Source organism: Scyliorhinus canicula, chromosome 9 (genome assembly GCF_902713615.1).
Source record: "Scyliorhinus canicula chromosome 9, sScyCan1.1, whole genome shotgun sequence".
In the NCBI taxonomy this organism is placed as follows: Eukaryota; Metazoa; Chordata; class Chondrichthyes; order Carcharhiniformes; family Scyliorhinidae; genus Scyliorhinus; species Scyliorhinus canicula.
The window spans coordinates 163,845,682-163,862,770 of record NC_052154.1 but is presented as its reverse complement, the minus strand read 5'-3'; the positions used below and the strand labels follow the sequence as shown (position 1 = coordinate 163,862,770).

The 17,089-nt window shown below is 45.3% G+C and overlaps 1 protein-coding gene across 1 annotated transcript in view; it reads left to right on the top strand.

The window, feature by feature from the left end:
* LOC119971858 (protein inscuteable homolog) overlaps nucleotides 1-17,089 on the top strand; it is a 442,888-nt gene that overhangs the window by 123,668 nt on the left and 302,131 nt on the right. The window contains exon 3 of the mRNA XM_038808087.1: nucleotides 12,042-12,094. Coding sequence (XP_038664015.1) covers nucleotides 12,042-12,094 — 53 coding nt within the window. The remainder of the gene's footprint in view (nucleotides 1-12,041; nucleotides 12,095-17,089) is intronic.

Below are 17,089 nucleotides of genomic sequence, written 5' to 3'. Positions count from 1 at the left end.
AATGTTTCCTCTGGGGAGCAGGTGTTCTGTTATTCAGGATGTCTGGGCTCTCAGCCAAACCTTATTGTATATCAGGTTTGGCTGAGGTGCGGCACAACGGCACAGTGGTTAGCACAGCACTAGGGACCCGGGTTCAATTCCGGATTTGGGTGACTGTCTGTGTGGAGTTTGCATGCTCTCCTGTGTATGCATGGGTTTCCTCCCAAAGATGTGCATGTTAGGTGGATTGGCCATGTTAAATTTCCCCTTAGTGCCCAGGGAGGTGCAGGTTAAGTGTGGTTACAGGGTTGCAGGGATAGGTTGGGAGCCTGGTAAGGGTGCTCTTTCAGAGGGTTGGTAAACACGGCTGAATGGACTCCTTCTGCCCTGTAGGGATTCCATGATCTCAGAGTTCTACAATCTACATACTTGGTTGCAAATTGTACAATGCATGGTACCGCAGTTCTCTGCACACCAGATGAAGTGTAATGGTATTGTTTTGTATTGTGTGAAAATTTGTTAATTAATGCTTTAGTCTGTGATGCCACTGAGTTAACTAACAAGGCAGGTTGGTCATCAATTTAGCACAAACATTCACACTTGTTATACCTTTTTCAGTGAAGGGGAAAATGATTAATAGAAGTTTAGGATGATTTAGTAGAGTCTGATATAGAAGGCCAAAGTTGCAGGTAGAATGCTGTACCTTTGCTGCCAGTGTCAAATGATAATTGCTGCAATGGAACACTACCCAGAACTAGAACTTAGATCTGAGAGTAAGAGACTGGGTTAAGGTGTACTGTAAAGTTCCACATATTATTACTAACTTGCTTTTTTTGACAGATTCACAGATATCATTCAGTTTCTTTGGTTAAAGTTAGGTCAGCTCTGGCAACTGAAAATGACTGTTCTATGCTGGATCAGAGAGGATCCCAAATGATACCAAGGATATGGTGACTGTTAATCAAACAGGTTACAACTAGATGTAAAATATGAATGTGAGGCTGAAGAATGTATGAAGTTAGACAGATTAGCCAAGTCATTTTCCCCAGTTTACTCTTCTTTTCATGGAATCATTGAGGAGGCAGTGTTCTGTTTCTTCCCTGTTGAAACACCCAGCTTATTGAGTGATTTTCATGATTTTGCCTCTACTATACTATCCAGAAAGCAATTACAAGTATTGATTACTCTTTTCATGTTGAAGTGTTTCCTGATGTTAGTTACGAAGTTGTCCTTTATTAACGTATGTCCTGCATCATTGTTTAACTTAAGTTAGTGCGCCAGATCCACCTTTGATAATATGCGTACTTTATTCATCTCCATTCAGGACCGAGGAGCCTCAGATTTGGCTTGTCCTTGTGCCTCAGTTTTCTGATATTCTTTGATTGTGCCTTGGATTTTGAGTATGCAAGGTGTGATAAGGGCAGTGTGCAGTGATGGTGTAATAGCCTCAATCCTGCACTGTAACAAATTATCATTTGGATCGTTAGAATTATCGGTTAATGATTAATAATGACTGGATTTTTTTCAGTCTCATCTCGCAAGCTCAATGTACCATTCGTTGAATAATTTTGCCAGTCACTCTTTCTCCTGTCGTGTATTTATTTGTGTTGACTTTAATTTGCTACAATGCTTCCATTTGCAAATTTTATCATGCTCCTCCTGAAACTCAAAAGCAAAATTCTGTCGATGCTGCAAATCTGAAAAAATGCCTGACATACTCAGCACGTCACGCAGTCTCTGTGGAGAGAGAAGCAGAGTTAACCAATGTTTAACATTGTTCATCTGCCCAGATCTGCAGATCACCATAAATGGACCCTTGCTCACCATCACCACTTCATACCTCTTTTTATGTACCACCATTAATAATGCTCACATGTTAGGGCAGCACGGTAGCATGGTGGTTAACACAATTGCTTCACAGCTCCAGGGTCCCAGGTTCGATTCCCGGCTTGGTTCACTGTCTGTGCGGAGCCTGCACATTCTCCCCGTGTCTGTGTGGGTTTCCTCTGGGTGCTCCGGTTTCCTCCCACAGTCCAAAGATGTGCAGGTTAGGTGGATTGGCCATGATAAATTGCCCTTAGTGTTGGGTGGGGTTACTGGGTTGTGGGGATAGGGTGGCGATGTCGGCTTGGGTAGGGTGCTCTTTCAAAGAGCTGGTGCAGACTCAATTGGCCAAATGGCCTCCTTCTGCACTGTAAATTTTATGAAAATTCTATAAATTCTATGTGTTTGGTTCCATGCGTTAATATTCACAATGTACAATGCCACGAGAACAGAAAACTGCGACAGAGTGAGAGCTACCAACAACATCACCAGCCAACCACAGACATGCTGAATTGTTTAAAGAAGACCTGTTTTTAAAAAAATGCAAGTAATGATACTTACCAAAGATCGATACCAGCAGTCACCTGATGACTGATACTGTAAAGTTGACCACTTCTCTGGAAAGCCTGTATAAATTGCATTGCAGGCCTGTTACACAGAATTTCACACTTGGGGAGAGGGGGTGGGGGTGTTGTTAAGGTCCGCTTCAAAGATACACTCTTGAAAATAAGGCATTGAAGATGATAAATGCTAGACTTCAATCAGATACTCATCAATATTCAAAAGCCACTGTGGATGATGAAGTAACCCCATTTCCTGTTCATTTATATCTCAGAAACGTGTCGAATGATTTCTGAGATGGAAGATCCAAAAATTGTGATTACTACAACAATGGATGCAAAACATGCTTCTGGGAATATACAGAAATAAATTTAAAACTGAGCATCCATGGGAGAGAAAAGGACAAACAGAAAGAAAGGACTCATTATGGTCATCCAAGAAGGCTGCTGGAAGAGCTGGAAAAGAGCTGGAAAAACCTCTCTCTGGAAGCAAAAAGTGTGTCTTCAACAAAGTGCAGACCTGAACAATGTATGCTCCAAAATTCATAGAATCGTACAATTTACAGTGCAGAAGGAGGCCATTCAGCCCATCGAGTCTGCACCGGTCCTTACAAAGAGCATCCTACTGAAGCTCACGTATCTACCCTATCTTCGTAACCCAGTAACCTCCTCTTAACATTTTTTGGACACTAAGGGCAATTTAGCAGGCCAATCCACCTAACCAGCACATCTTTTAGACTGTTGTAGGAAACCGGAGCACCCGGAGGAAACCCACGCAGACACGGGGAGAACGTACAGACTCAGCACAGACAGTGACCCAGCCGGGAATCGAACCTGGGATCCTGGAGCTGTGAAGCAACTGTGCTAACCACTATACTACTGTGTTGCCCACGGTATTAAACCAGAAATCATCTAACTTCAACGGCTGCAACTTTCCCAATCTACGCTTCACAGACAAACAAAAGGCCTACTCATATATTCTTTTAACTGGACTTTAAGGCTGGAATTTTACATTTCTGTTCATGTTGGGCAGGTTTGGCGATGGGAGCAGAAAATATTATGACAAGTGCAGAGTTGCGTTTTCGGCCAACATAAACACGTGACCGAATTGTCCCCTCACCTCATCGGTGACGGGCACATTTCTCGCCGTTCAATGTCAGGAACATTATTATAATAAATTGTCATATAATTAACAGGCCCCTATGCTGGAATTATCCCCCCCCCCCCCCCCCAATCAGAAAATCAGTCCATGGCGGTGTGACGGCAGAACAACGTGAGTCACGACTGATCTCTCAAGGTGTGTACCTGGTGAGCGGACATCCGAGGGGAGCTCAGGTGAATGCTCAGGCGGAGAGCATCATGCCCTCCTAGGTTGGTCACAACAAACGTTTTTAAAATGTATTTTCCCCACAAATGCCTTTTCCAATCCAAATGCATTTATTTGTTAACAAGGAACCAATCAAACCAGGCTTTCTGGAGTCAAAGAAAGAGCAAGTTTATCAGTTACGAAAATCTGAGAAAAATGATGGAGGATGCAATGATACACACACACACACAGACACACACACACACACACACAGACACACAGAAATCAAAAGCAAGAAAGTTAGGCATGATTTTCCCCAATATCGGCTAAGGCCGGACAGGAAAAGTGGAGTTGAAGCTGCTGACGGCAATGGTAGCATTCTCTGTGGTACATTGCAGCACTTTGAAAAAAAAGTTAAAGTCACGGATTTCAAAATGTAACGCTGGCGGGGAGGCCTCTAATTCCCCACCTCACCAGTAACCTAGATAGCCGACAATTAACGCGCCATTTAAACAATTTAAAAAATAAATAAATTTAGTGTACCTAATTCATTTTTTCCAATTAAGGGACAATTTAGCATGGCCAATCCACCTAGCCTGCACATCTTTGGGTTGTGGGGGAGAGACCCACGCAAACACGGGGAGAATGTGCAAACGCCACATGGACAGTGACCCAGAGCCGCGATTGAACCTGGGACCTCGGCGCCGTGAGGCAGCAGGGCTAACCCACTGCCCCACCGTGCTATTAAAGGGCGCTATTTGTAAAGGCCACTCCAGCACACAGCAAGCAAACCAGTTCACTCTGGAAGCCCCCCCCACCCCAGAATATTCTGGAACCACTTGGGCACTATCCCCTGACATTGCCCCCAGGCATGCCCCCGGCACTGCCCCAATACACTGCCCGAGTACCCATGACACTGCCTAGTCCATGGTTTCATGCTATGTACGCCAATGCACAGTTCCTGCATGCATCCGAGTCTTGCATTTATTTGTTATCATGGACCAGTCAGTGGTGCTGATGGCAAAGGGATGTTGTTTAATCCCCAGCTGATGTTCCCCACCAACTATCCATAGTGCCATCCAAGGGATAAAACAGTCACAGAGGAGGAAAAGGGGCCACCTCTCATCAGGTGTCATCTGCATGTACTCCAAGTACTGCCACATAAAGTTCTCTATGAAATTGGCCACACTTTCAACAGAGGAGCTTGTGCTCAAAGCCCTGAGTCTTGGTGGCACACATGACCCTGCTAAATGGACCCCTCAATTCTCTGTTCACGACCCTGCATTGCTTCAGCGAACCATGACGTGCGGTAGAAAATCTGCTGCTGCTCATCTAAGTCGAGCCTCCTTTCATATGACTCTTGATGGCTTGTGCCTTCACCCAGCTGAACAGGGTTGTGTTTGTCTTCCATCCTCTGAGAGGGACTGCACCTACTGCATTCTGATGCTGTCCTGATCACCTAGTGTCACCCCATCTAACCTGACACAAGAATCGACAAAAGTGATTTTATTTGCGCTGGTGGAAGGTACACTTGTAAGGTGTGACAGTGCTTTTCTGAGCTATTTATGCTCCGGTGATGACGAGGGAGTTGCCTCTTTGTCTCGACATCTGCACCCTTGGGAAACACAAAAAGAGAACATGAGGACAAGCCTTGAAGAGCAGAAGCCTCTGCAGTGCCAATGTAACTTAGACTTCAGCATTCTGTCAGATGGAATGGAGTGCAATGCATTCCCTAAATCAATGTATTGCAATCTCTGATCACCACCTCCACCATGGATACTCACTCTGCCTTGTCTGACTTTCTCATTATCTGCGCGCTAGTGATGTCCATGTCTCTCCATTGCATGGCTGTAATCAGAGGGACCCCTCTTCCCCCTGGGGCCCCTCACAGCCATTATGAGCATAGTCAAAAGAGAGCAAAATAGACATGTCTGGCTTCTATGCCCAGTGCCAATTTCTCCTGTTCGTTGGTCACTGCATGTTTCGGGAATCTGCACTATATTTGACAAACAAAATTGAAAAACTAATTAACTAACTAAGTAGAGGAGTAACTAAACTGGAGGGTGGAGACTAATCCCGGGTAAGGTATACAAATTAGCTTGGGGCTTTTCATGGCCTAATTTTTCAGTTACATGGCCTACTTGAGAGGATTTGCAGGAAAATGTAGCTAGTCTGATTAGTAAATTTGCAGATGACACAAAGATTGGTGGAGTTGCAGTTGGTGAAGAGGATTGTCAGAGGATACAGCAGGGTATAGATTAGTTAGAGACTTGGGCGGAGAAGTGACAGATGAAGTTTAATCCAGACAAATGTGATGCACTTTTCTAAAGTCTAATACAGATGGAATTATACAATAAATGGCAGAACCCTTAGGAGTATTGACAGGCAGAGAGATCTGAGCGTACAGGTCCACAGATCACTGAAAGTGGCATTACAGGTGGATAAGGCAGTCAAGAAGGCATATGGCATGCTTGCCTTCATTGGTCAGGGCATTGAGTATGAACATTGGCAAGTTATGCCTACAGCTGTACAGAACCATTTGGAATATTGTGTAAAATTCTGGTCGCCACACCACCAGAAGGGTTTGGAGGCTATAGAAGAGGTTTACCAGGATGTTGCGTGGTCTGGAGGGTATTAATTATGAGGAGGTTGGATAAACTCTGATTGCTTTCAACGGAACGACAGAAGTTGAGGGGTGATCTGATATTGATTTGCAAAATCATGAGTGGCATGGACAGATTGGATAGTCAGACACTTTTTTTCCAGGATGGAAAAGTCAATAAGTAGGAGTCAGGTTTAAGGTGCGAGGAGGAATATTTTGAGGAGATGTGAGAGGCAAATCTTTTACACAGAGGGTGGAGTGTCTGGAACTCGCTGCTGGGGTGGGGGTGGAAGCAGATACGATATCAACATTTAAGAGGCATCTTGACGAATACATAGGTAGGTTGGGAATAGAGGGATATGGAGCCAGGAAATGCAGAAGGTTTTAGTTTGGACAGGCATCATGATAGGCACAGGCTTGAAGAGCCAAAGGGGCTGTTCCTGTGCTGTACTGTTCTCTGTTCTTTGTTCCAGTGCTGGCAGGTCCTCAGCAGCACTCCGGCTCTGAGTCATTCTGAGGGGTCAGTAAGTGTTGTGGGTACACACTCCTCCCATGATCAGGAGCAACATGCACTCTGAGGCTCCTCAGCTGGCTTCTGAAGGTGAATACCCAGAGTCCCATCCTGAGGGTTGGGGATTGCATCAACCTTGCCAGAGTGAGTAAGGTCATTGAGCCTCTTCTTGCACTGGATTTCAGCAGCTCACACTCTCTCTGCTGGTTGTGTCAGCCAAGTCTGTCAAGGCCTGCACTGCCATCCTTCAGGAGGAGGACCTCGTTCCTCAAGCAGGGTCTCAGCAGCGAATCAAGGGGCTGCTCTGCACCAGGTTCCAGGCTCTTGGTTCTCCTTAGATATTCCGCACTTCTCTGAATCTATGATCTTGCAAACAGAGGGTACAACAGTGACTAAGTGTCATTGAATAGTGGTGGGGAACTCGCCGACAGCCATGATCTATTCAAATCAGGCCCACATGTATACAGTCTTATCTCAGTTCCCATCGCCTTGACTGTTAATTGAATGCCTTATCCATCTTCAGGTCAATTCAGAGAGTGCCCCTGTGAAACTTGGGGCCTGTGACTGCTTCCCCCTGTGAAGAAGTAAAATTAAGAAGAGGATGATGAAAACCAGCAGATTTACCTCAATTACAATTCTTTATGTTTCTGCGAATTGAGTGTGGTACTGTGTGTACCTTATGGAGGGAGGGGGGCACGTCACCGCAGGGTTATGTGACCCAATCAGCCAATGGAGTGAGAGCACGTGAACCCGAGGGGGGAGTGGGGGCACGGAGCGCCAGTTTCCAATTAGAGAGGCATTTGGGTCTCGGGACATTTATCTCACTCTCTGCACATAGTTTCTTCCTTAAATAAATCGTTCATTTGTTAATCCAACTGGTAAGTTACCTGTCTGTCAGGATAGAGAAGAGGTTTACCAGGGTATGACACTGAGTCTCTAGTTTTGCCAGTTAATGATGTTGGCAATCAATGTACAATCACCAATGATTATTTTGATGCCTCTACTGAGGATAGATTACTGTGAGCAATGAAACCAAAGGAAGAAATTAAGAAAAATGAACAAGGGTATGGAAAAATAATACAGATTCTTGTGACAGAGGTGAACATACAAAGTAAGAGCCATTTGGCCCCTCGAGCTTGTTCACCTGTTTGATAAGCTCATGGCTGATCTGATTGTGGCCTCAACCTACTTTCCTAAAGTAAACCTTTAATGCGGCACTTGCCAAAATTGCCTTCTGGAAAGCCAAGTACACCACACCTACAGGGTTAGGACAATTGGTCTTAAAATGATTACATAGAACGCTATCCCCAAACATTTAAAGGAAAATTGTTGAAGTTATCCCACATCCACAGTTTTGAAAATAACAATGTTTGGAGTAATTCCCCACAAGGATACGGCAGGCACAAATATTTGGGAATGGTTCAAAATACAGCTGCATGCTATAATGGAAAATTAGGGATCAGAGGATTAGGTTTTAATATGCTGAGGAGCTTTTAAAAATATTCTTCCGTTGCTTGTTTCAGTGTTGTATTCACAATGTTGTGCTTAAATGATTAGAGTGAGCAAATAAAGAGCAACCAGAAATCGCATCTGGCCTGGTTGTGATAGTGCCTTTCTGTGCTCTATATCTAATAAACTTCACCTGTTCTCAATGGAATTGGGACAACTCACTTGGATTTAATCAAAATCAATGCTGTTGAGTTGTATTCATCAGAGTGTTCGTTGACCTACATTCACACCTGGTCTGGCAATGCCTCAGCATTTAAAATATTCATCCTCTTTTTCAAATACATCTATAGCTTCTCACCCTTTCTCCAGTTTCTCATTTTCTTCAGCCATGCAATCCTCCAAGATTCTATGCTCTTCCAATTTTGATGCTTTGCACTTACCAAACTCATTATTCATTCATGGGATGTGGGCATCGCTGGCTGGCCCAACCTTTATTACCCATCTGTAAATGCCTTTGAACTGAGTGGCTTGCTAGGCCATATGGTATTTTAGGGTCAACCACATGTGGATCGGGAGTCACATATAGGCTGTTGTGTTATACTTCTTCATGTAGCATAAGCTGCTTCCTTGATGTATGATCTGACAAAGGAAGGTTCAGACTTGGAGATAGGTTTAACACATTTATTGAACAGTTAACAATTCTCCTACTTGAGTGCGACTCTCCTGCTAACCAGTCTAATTCAGTCTAACTAACCAGTCTGCTCTCAGCCACGTGGTGGGTGTGATGCTTCTGATCTGCCCCTGTCCTTCTCTCTGAGTGTCGCCTGTGGAAAGAGAAAGAGCATGTGTGCCCTGTCCTTTTATATATGTGTTTTGTAATGACCCCTTGTGGTAGTGTCACCTCTGGGTGTCTTGACTGCCCATTGGCCGTGTCCTATTCTATGTGTTCATTAGCTGTATGTCATGACGTCTCTGGTGCTCCCTCTAGTGTTTACTTAGTTGTAGTGTATTTACATTAGGGTATTTACAGTGATGCATATCACCACATAGGCCAGGCCAGTTAAGGGTTGTAGCTTTCCTAAAGAACATTAGCAAACCAAATGTGTTTTTATGACAATCAACAATTGTTTCATGCTCCTCGTTTTACTTAATTCCAGATTTTTATTGAATTCAAATTTCACCATCAGCTGTGGTGGGATTTGAACCCGGGTTCCCAGAGCATTACCCTGGGTCTCTGGATTACTAGCCCAGTAACAATACCACTACGCCACCGCCTGCACCATGGGTGGTTGTGCCTTCAGCTGCCTAGGTCCTAACCTCTGGGATTCTTTGCCCCACCACCTCCCTCTCCTCCCCTAAGGCACTTCATAAAACCCTCCTGCTAAACCAAACTTTTGGTCACCTGGCTGCTTAACCAGGCTGAAGAGATATCTAAATGCAAGTTGTTGTTATATACATTTTTATTTGAAAAGTGAACGCATCCTAGTCTTTCATTGGAAATTCTAATGAATTAAATAGACAACATTTCCAAATCAAGTAAAAAGGTTCTGTGTCCAAAGGAACAATTAAATAGCTTCTGACAGGAATTGAGTGACAAGATTGCGTTTGGCCTTTATTTCCTCCTCGCCTCTAATGTATGAAAATCTTTCAGTCTCACTTCAAAATTACTTTTGGCATGAATTTATGAGTACTAATTAATAATATTTATGTTGAGCTTGGGAATACAAAAAATTAGAACGCAATTTCAAATAAAATGTTCTGTTATTGTTGGCAGAAAAGACAAATAATTATGCACTTCAAAAGGTCAGATATTCAGTTGTCAACATCTTCGACTTAAACTCACTAGATTCACAGCCATGACCTGCCTGCTCAGTAATTGCTTATTGTGAGTCGGAAGGAGATGATTCAACATACAGTTTAATTAACTGAGTGACATTACACTAATTAAGCAACTAACATGGCATTAAAATTTGAAGCAAATTTACATCAGAGAATATAGCACTGTATCGTCTCACTGATTCATTATTTTTGTTGACAATCTTTTGTGATTTATACTTATTGGGCCAATTACACTGCAATCTTGGGTGCGATTCAACCAAAATGGTTCAAAGTGTGGTAGCGGACGGGGACTGCCGTGAACTTCCCGACACTCGGCTCGGCAAGGCTGTCACCGCTATAAAACATTAATTGGTCCACTTAATGAGGCTACACAGGCTTCACACAGCAAATGATGATCTCGCTGGCTGATTCGCTGGGACTGCGCTCGCCAGCACCCCCAGCTAACAAGGGAGAGCAGCACTTAAACCACTCCTGCACAGTCAGCCCCACTCTGCTCACAACCATGCCACTGAGGAGATCAGCCCCACGATTCGGGATGCCAACCTGGGTAGATTACTGTACGCGGTTGAGTACTGACGGGATGCCCTTTTTCCCTGAGGGTCGGGGAGGGTCAGCCACAGGACAGCCGGTGCTGCCTAGGAAGAAATGGCAGCAACAATCAGCTTGGGGAATGCGACCAAGAGGACTGGAGGAGAGCTTTGAGGATGCCACCATCGAAGCATCACAGCTGGCAACCCCACCTTCCACCAGCTCAGAGACACACACCTCGATGGGCAACGGTAGTGGACATGCTTCTGGGGCCATTCTGCTGAGCATCACACAGTTGCATTTGCACACCAGGTGGAGGCAGGAAAGCTCAGGCGAGACAGCAGCCAGAGATCTGCTGGATCCAAGGACCCAGTCAGATGCTGAGCTTCTGGACTAGTTTCTGGGGTGTGACCCAGTACAAGGCGAACCTTGATGAGGCAACTGCTGGGCATGCCCCAGTCTTAGATGGGCATTGCTGAGGCCCTCCAAGGTGGCTCTGACAGGGAGAGCCCTCTTAGCACTGTCCCCTTAATGTCCTCACTTGGCAATTCCCAATGGCACGTCCCGCAGCAATGCCTTCCTCCAGTGGGGGGTGTGTGGCTCCCCTTATGTGTGGTAGTGGGGGGAGAGCCCCAATCACAGTGGACAATGTTGGGGGAGGTGGGGTGGTGGTGGGGATCCAATGACAGCGCAGCGGGATGTGGTGCCTTGACATTGGCGTTGTGGTGGGTAGGTGCCCTGATTCTTGTGGGGGCGCTTTGCTGCTGGGAGGGGAGGAAATTTCAATCTCTATGGGCTTGGGCCCGATTCCATGGGGGTCCCAATCAACATGGGGGGAGGTCTTATATGTTACTTTGGGATTGATCTCGGAATCCTGTCTTTGTTGCCGTGTTTAGCCCCCCCCCCCCCCCCCCCCCCCCCGCCCCCCCCCCACACCACACACACAGCCGCCTGTGTGATCCTCGTCAGCTCTCCTGAATTGCAGAGTGCTGTTTGTTTAATCAGGTGAGAAAAAGCATTTGTGAAGCCAGCAAGTTTCACACAGCTTTTCCCACCTGATCCAGCACTCTGAAATTTGGGAAAATTCTGCCCAAAGTGTTTTACCATCAGCATCAAGAGGAAGTTTGAATTTGTTTTTTAACCAGGTTGTCTAGACAGTGCGAATGATTTTAAGGAACTAAATTATGCTAAATTATATCTGACATGTAACTTAATCTATTTCGAATAGGAATCAAAACTGAGACCAATATCTTGTGCAGATTATGCACATTGTAACTTCTGTAACTTTATTATGAGATTAAGTGAGTTAATGGTGAACATTACTCAAAGTACCACAATAGAATGGCCGGAAATTTGAGTAAACATTAACTGCAAAGCATATGCTGTGCACACAATATTCCAATTGCGCTGTCAATTATCATGTTTGTTTCTATTTCTTTGCAGTTTGAAGAGATTTTAATCGAGAAATGCACTGCCCTGACTACAATAACTGAAAGGTACTTTTGTTACCTCAGCCTGTACTGAAATTCTCTATTTTGAACACTTCTATTGTTTAATTTGTTGCAAATGACATTTCTGCTTTGTTGCTCACTGCTAAAGTTCCTGCGTGCGACCTAATGGAAAAGTGTCATTTCAGTTCGGTTTTGCTGGAGTTTCTCCCCCGCTATCTAATCACACTTAGTCACTTTTGTGGGGTCTGGGGTTAGCTCTCTGGCTTAGCCCACACTTAGAATTAATTTCACCACTGGGGAGCTGAACCCGTTGGCCAGACCAGATCCTCATAGGTCGGGCCACCGTTTTGATAAGGTGCCCCGATCTCTAAGTGAGTTTGAGGATCTCCCAAACCCCCCCACCCATGGGCAATGTCACCCCCCGCACACATGGGCATTATCCCCCCCCCCCCCCCCCCCAAGTGAGGACACCCCGCTATGGGGTCACTGAGGGGACCCCCTTTTCAGGACTTCCCACCCTCGGTTTCCCCCCCCCCCCCTTTTCAGGATTCCCACTCTACCCCCCCTCCCATCCAACCTTCCAGAGGCCCCTCAATACCTTCTCTTCACCACCCCCGCCACCCTTCATATCCCCGTCATCCCTCCTTTCATGGGCATGGCCCCCTTAGGCCCGGACTCTTGCCAGTGCCACCCTGGCATCTGGGCACCATAGCAGTGCTGCCCATGCATCTTGAAGTGCCAAGTTACCAGCCTGGCAGTGCAAAGGTGCCTGGGTGCAAAAGGGAGAGCTAGGGTGCCACCTGGCCCTGTCCCTGACCACTCAGGGGTACTAAATGGCCGAGGAAACCCCCCAGATGCTGTGACACCTGATCCGTGGACTAGTACAAAGCGACACCCATGTGACCTCTCACTGGGGAGCTGGTTAGATCATGGGAGGCCATTAGATCGGACTTCCACCTTGTTAATGAGATGGAGATTGTCCTTAATTGGCCTCAATTAGCTTTGCGCTGTGTCTAGGCGAGTTCCCGCCAATGAGAGCGGGTTGGTTAGATCGCAAACTGCTCGGCACCCGCCGCTGTTCTCGATTTGGCCCTCTCCTGCGATCTAACCGGCTCGCACGGATCCTCGCCGGGTGCAACTCAGTCATTAGATCGTACCCCCTATCTTAAATATAAATAAAATGAAATATAATTGTTCTAGTGGGTGTGATCTAACGGCCTTGTTGCAAGATCTAGCGAGACCTCGTGAAGCGCTGTGATCTGCATCCCGCACACAATGGGCAGGGTCCAGATTTGCATATTTAAATGTGCAGTTAAGCTCATTTAAATATGTTTGCGCCAAAGTTACTCAAAGCCTGGGACCTAACGGCCTAGCTTTGGAGAGTCTGAGTCGGCGCCGTTTATCACTGGTTTCCACAAACGTGGGCCAGACGTACCGGCACTTGAGGAGCTAACCCAGGCGACCTGGAGCCCCTGGGTGGTCGGGTTCTTGGCAGAGTGGTACTCTGGCACTCTCGATCTTGGAGTCCAGGTGGCACTGCAAGGCTGGCAGGGGTACTACCAGGGTGACAGGATGGCAGTGCCAAGGTTCCCAGGTGGTATCTTGCCTGTGCCGGGGATCAGGCCTGTGGGTGCCACCTCTTTTAGTACTCTGGGATGTATTCCATCAGCGTCAGGAGACTTGTCTACTTTTAGCCCCATTTACTTGCCCAACACCACCTCCTTAGTGATAATGATCGTTTTTAGGTCCTCACCTGCCATAGCCTCCTTGGCAACAATTATTTCCATGTTATTTGTGTCTTCCACTGTGAAGACCGACACAAAATACATGGTCAATGCCTCAGTCACTTCCTCATTTCCCATTATTAAATCCCCTTCTCATCCTTTAAAAGACCAATGTTTACTTTTGATTTGATTTGATTTATTATTGTCACATGTATTAGTATACAGTGAAAAGTATTGTTTCTTTTTTAAAATAAATTTAGGGTACCCAATTATTTTTATTTTTATTTTTTATTTTCCAATTAAGGGGCAATTTAGCGTGGCCAATCCACCTAAACTGCACATCTTTGGGTTGTGGGGGCGAAACCCACGCAGACACGGGGAGAACGTGCAAACTCCACACGGACAGTGACCCAGGGCTGGGATTCGAACTCGGGTCCTCAGCGCCGTAGGCAGCAATGCTTGCCACTGTGCTACCCCAAAAATATTGTTTCTTGCATGCTGTACAAACAATGCATACAGTACATAGGGAAGGAAGGAGAGATTGCAGAATATAATGTTACAGTTATAGCAAGGTGTAGAGAAAAGATCAACTTAATACGAGGTAGGTCCATTCAAAAGCCTGATGGCAGTAGGGAAGAAGCTGTTCTTGAGTCGGTTGGTACGTGACCACAACTTTGGTATCTTTTTCCTGACGGAAGAAGGTGGAAGAGAGTATGTCCGGGGTGCGTGGGGTCCTTAATTATGCTGGCTGCCTTTCTGAGGCAGCGGAAATTGTAGGCAGAGTCAATGAATGGGAAGCTGATTTGCATGATGGATTGGGCTACATTCACGACCTTTTGTAATTTCCTGCGGTCTTGGGCAGAGCAGGATCCATACCAAGCTGTGATACAACCAGAAAGAATGCTTTCTATGGTGCATCTGTAGAAGTTGGTGAGGGCCGTAGCTGACATGCCAAATTTTCTTAGTCCTCTGAGAAAGTAGAGCAGTTGGTGGGCTTTCTTAACTATAGTGTCGGCATGGGGGGACCAGGACAGGTTGTTGGTGATCTGGACACCTAAAAACTTGAAGTTCTCAACTCTTTCTACTACATTCCCATTGATGTAGACAGGGGCATGTTCTCCACTACACTTCCTGAAGTTGATGACAATCTCTTTCGTTTTGTTGACATAGAGGGAGAGATTATTGTCGTCGCACCAGTTCACCAGATTCTCTCTCATTCCTGTACTCTGTCTCGTCATTATTTGAAATCTGATCCACTACTGTGGTGTCATCAGCAAATTTGAAAATCGAGTTGGAGGGGAATTTGGCCACACAGTCATAGGTGTACAAGGAGTATAGTAAGGGGCTGAGGACACAGCCTTGTGGGGCACCGGTGTTGAGGATGATTGTGGAGGAGGTGTTGTTGCCTATCCTTACTGATTGTTGCCTGTGGGTTAGAAAGTTCAGAATCCAGTCGCAGAGGGAGGCGCCTAGGCCAAGGCCACGGAGCTACTTTAGCTACTCTTTTTCGTTTTATATATTTGTAAAAACTTTTTTTTTTTACATAGAATTTACAGTGCAGAAGGAGGCCATTCGGCCAATCGAGTCTGCATCGGCTCCTGGAAAGAGCACTCTACCCAAGGTTAACACCTCCACCCTATCCCCATAACCCAGTAACCCCACCCAACACTAAGGGCAATTTTGGACACTAAGGGCAATTTATCATGGCCAATCCACCTAACCTGCACATCTTTGGACTGTGGGAGGAAACCGGAGCACCAGGAGGAAACCCACGCACACACGGGGAGGATGTGCAGACTCCGCACAGACAGTGACCCAAGCCGGAATCGAACCTGAGACCCTGGAGCTGTGAAGCAATTGTGCTATCCACAATGCTACCGTGCTGCCCCGTGCTATCAGTTTTTATATTCTGAGCTAGTTTACTCTCATAACCTATCTTACTTTATTTTATAGCTTTATTTGTGGCTTTCTGTTGAAAGTTAAAGATTTCCCAATCCTCTAGTTTCCCACTAATCTTTGCCACTTTGTATGCATTTTCTTTCAAATTGATACCCTCCTTGATTTCCTTAGCTATCCATGACTGATTATCCTTTTTCCTACAATCCTTCCTTTTCGCTGTGAAAAATCTCTTTGAAAGTCCTCCACTGTTCTTCAATTGTCCCACCACAAAGTCTGTGCTCCCAATCTACCCTCGCCAACTCCTTCCTCATCCCATTGTAGTCTCCTTTGTTTAAGAACAAAACATTGGTATTGGATTTTACCTTCTCACACATCTGTATGTTAAATTCAACCATACTATGATCGCTCCTTCCAAGAGGATCCCTAACTAGGAGATCATTCATTATCCCTGTCTCATTACACAGGACCAGATCTAGGATAGCTTGCTCCCTTGTCGGTTCCATTACATACTGCTTGAGGAAACTATCGTGGATACATTCAAATTAACTCCTGCTCAAGGCTGCCCTGACCGACCTGATTTGACCAATCGACATGGAGATTAAAATCCCCCATGATAATTGCCATACCGTTTTTACATGCATCAGTTATTTCTTTGTTTATTGCCCGTCCCACCGTGATATTATTATTTGGTGGCCTATAGATTACTCCTATCAGTTACCTTTTCTCCTTACTATTTCTAATTCCCGCCAAACAGATTCAACATTTTTTTCCATAGAACCATATCATCTCTCACTATCGGCCTGATGTAATTCTTAAATATCAACGCTACACCACCTCCCATTCCTTTCTGTCTGTCCTTCCGAATAGTCCTATACCCCTGGATATTTAACTCCCAGTTGGGACCATCCTGCAACCATGTCTCTGTAATGGCCACTAAATCATACTCATTTGCAATAATTTGTGCTGTCAACTCATTTACCTTGTTTTGAATGTTACGAGCATTCAGGTAAAGTGCCTTTATGCTAGTTTTAATACCTTCTTTTTGAATCCTAACATCTCCTTTAATAACATCTCCTGAGCTCTTCTTTCCTGTATCTTTTTTCATAACTTTCCATGTAGTTGAACCCACCTCCCCATGTGCTAACCTGCTGCTTTGCTTCCCATCAACCATTTTACTTCCTGTAATCTTACCCTTCTGTTCCTCCACACTTGCTAGTTTAAAGTCCTTGAGACCACCCTATTTATCTTTTCCGTTTGAAAGCTGGGCCCAGATCGGTTCAGGTGGAGACCGTCCCAATGGTACAGATCCCTCCTGTTCCAATATTGATGCCAATGCCCCATGAAATGAAACCCCTCTTTCCCGCACCACTCCTTTAGCCACATGTTTACTTCCCTAATTTTCTTATCCCTGTGTCAA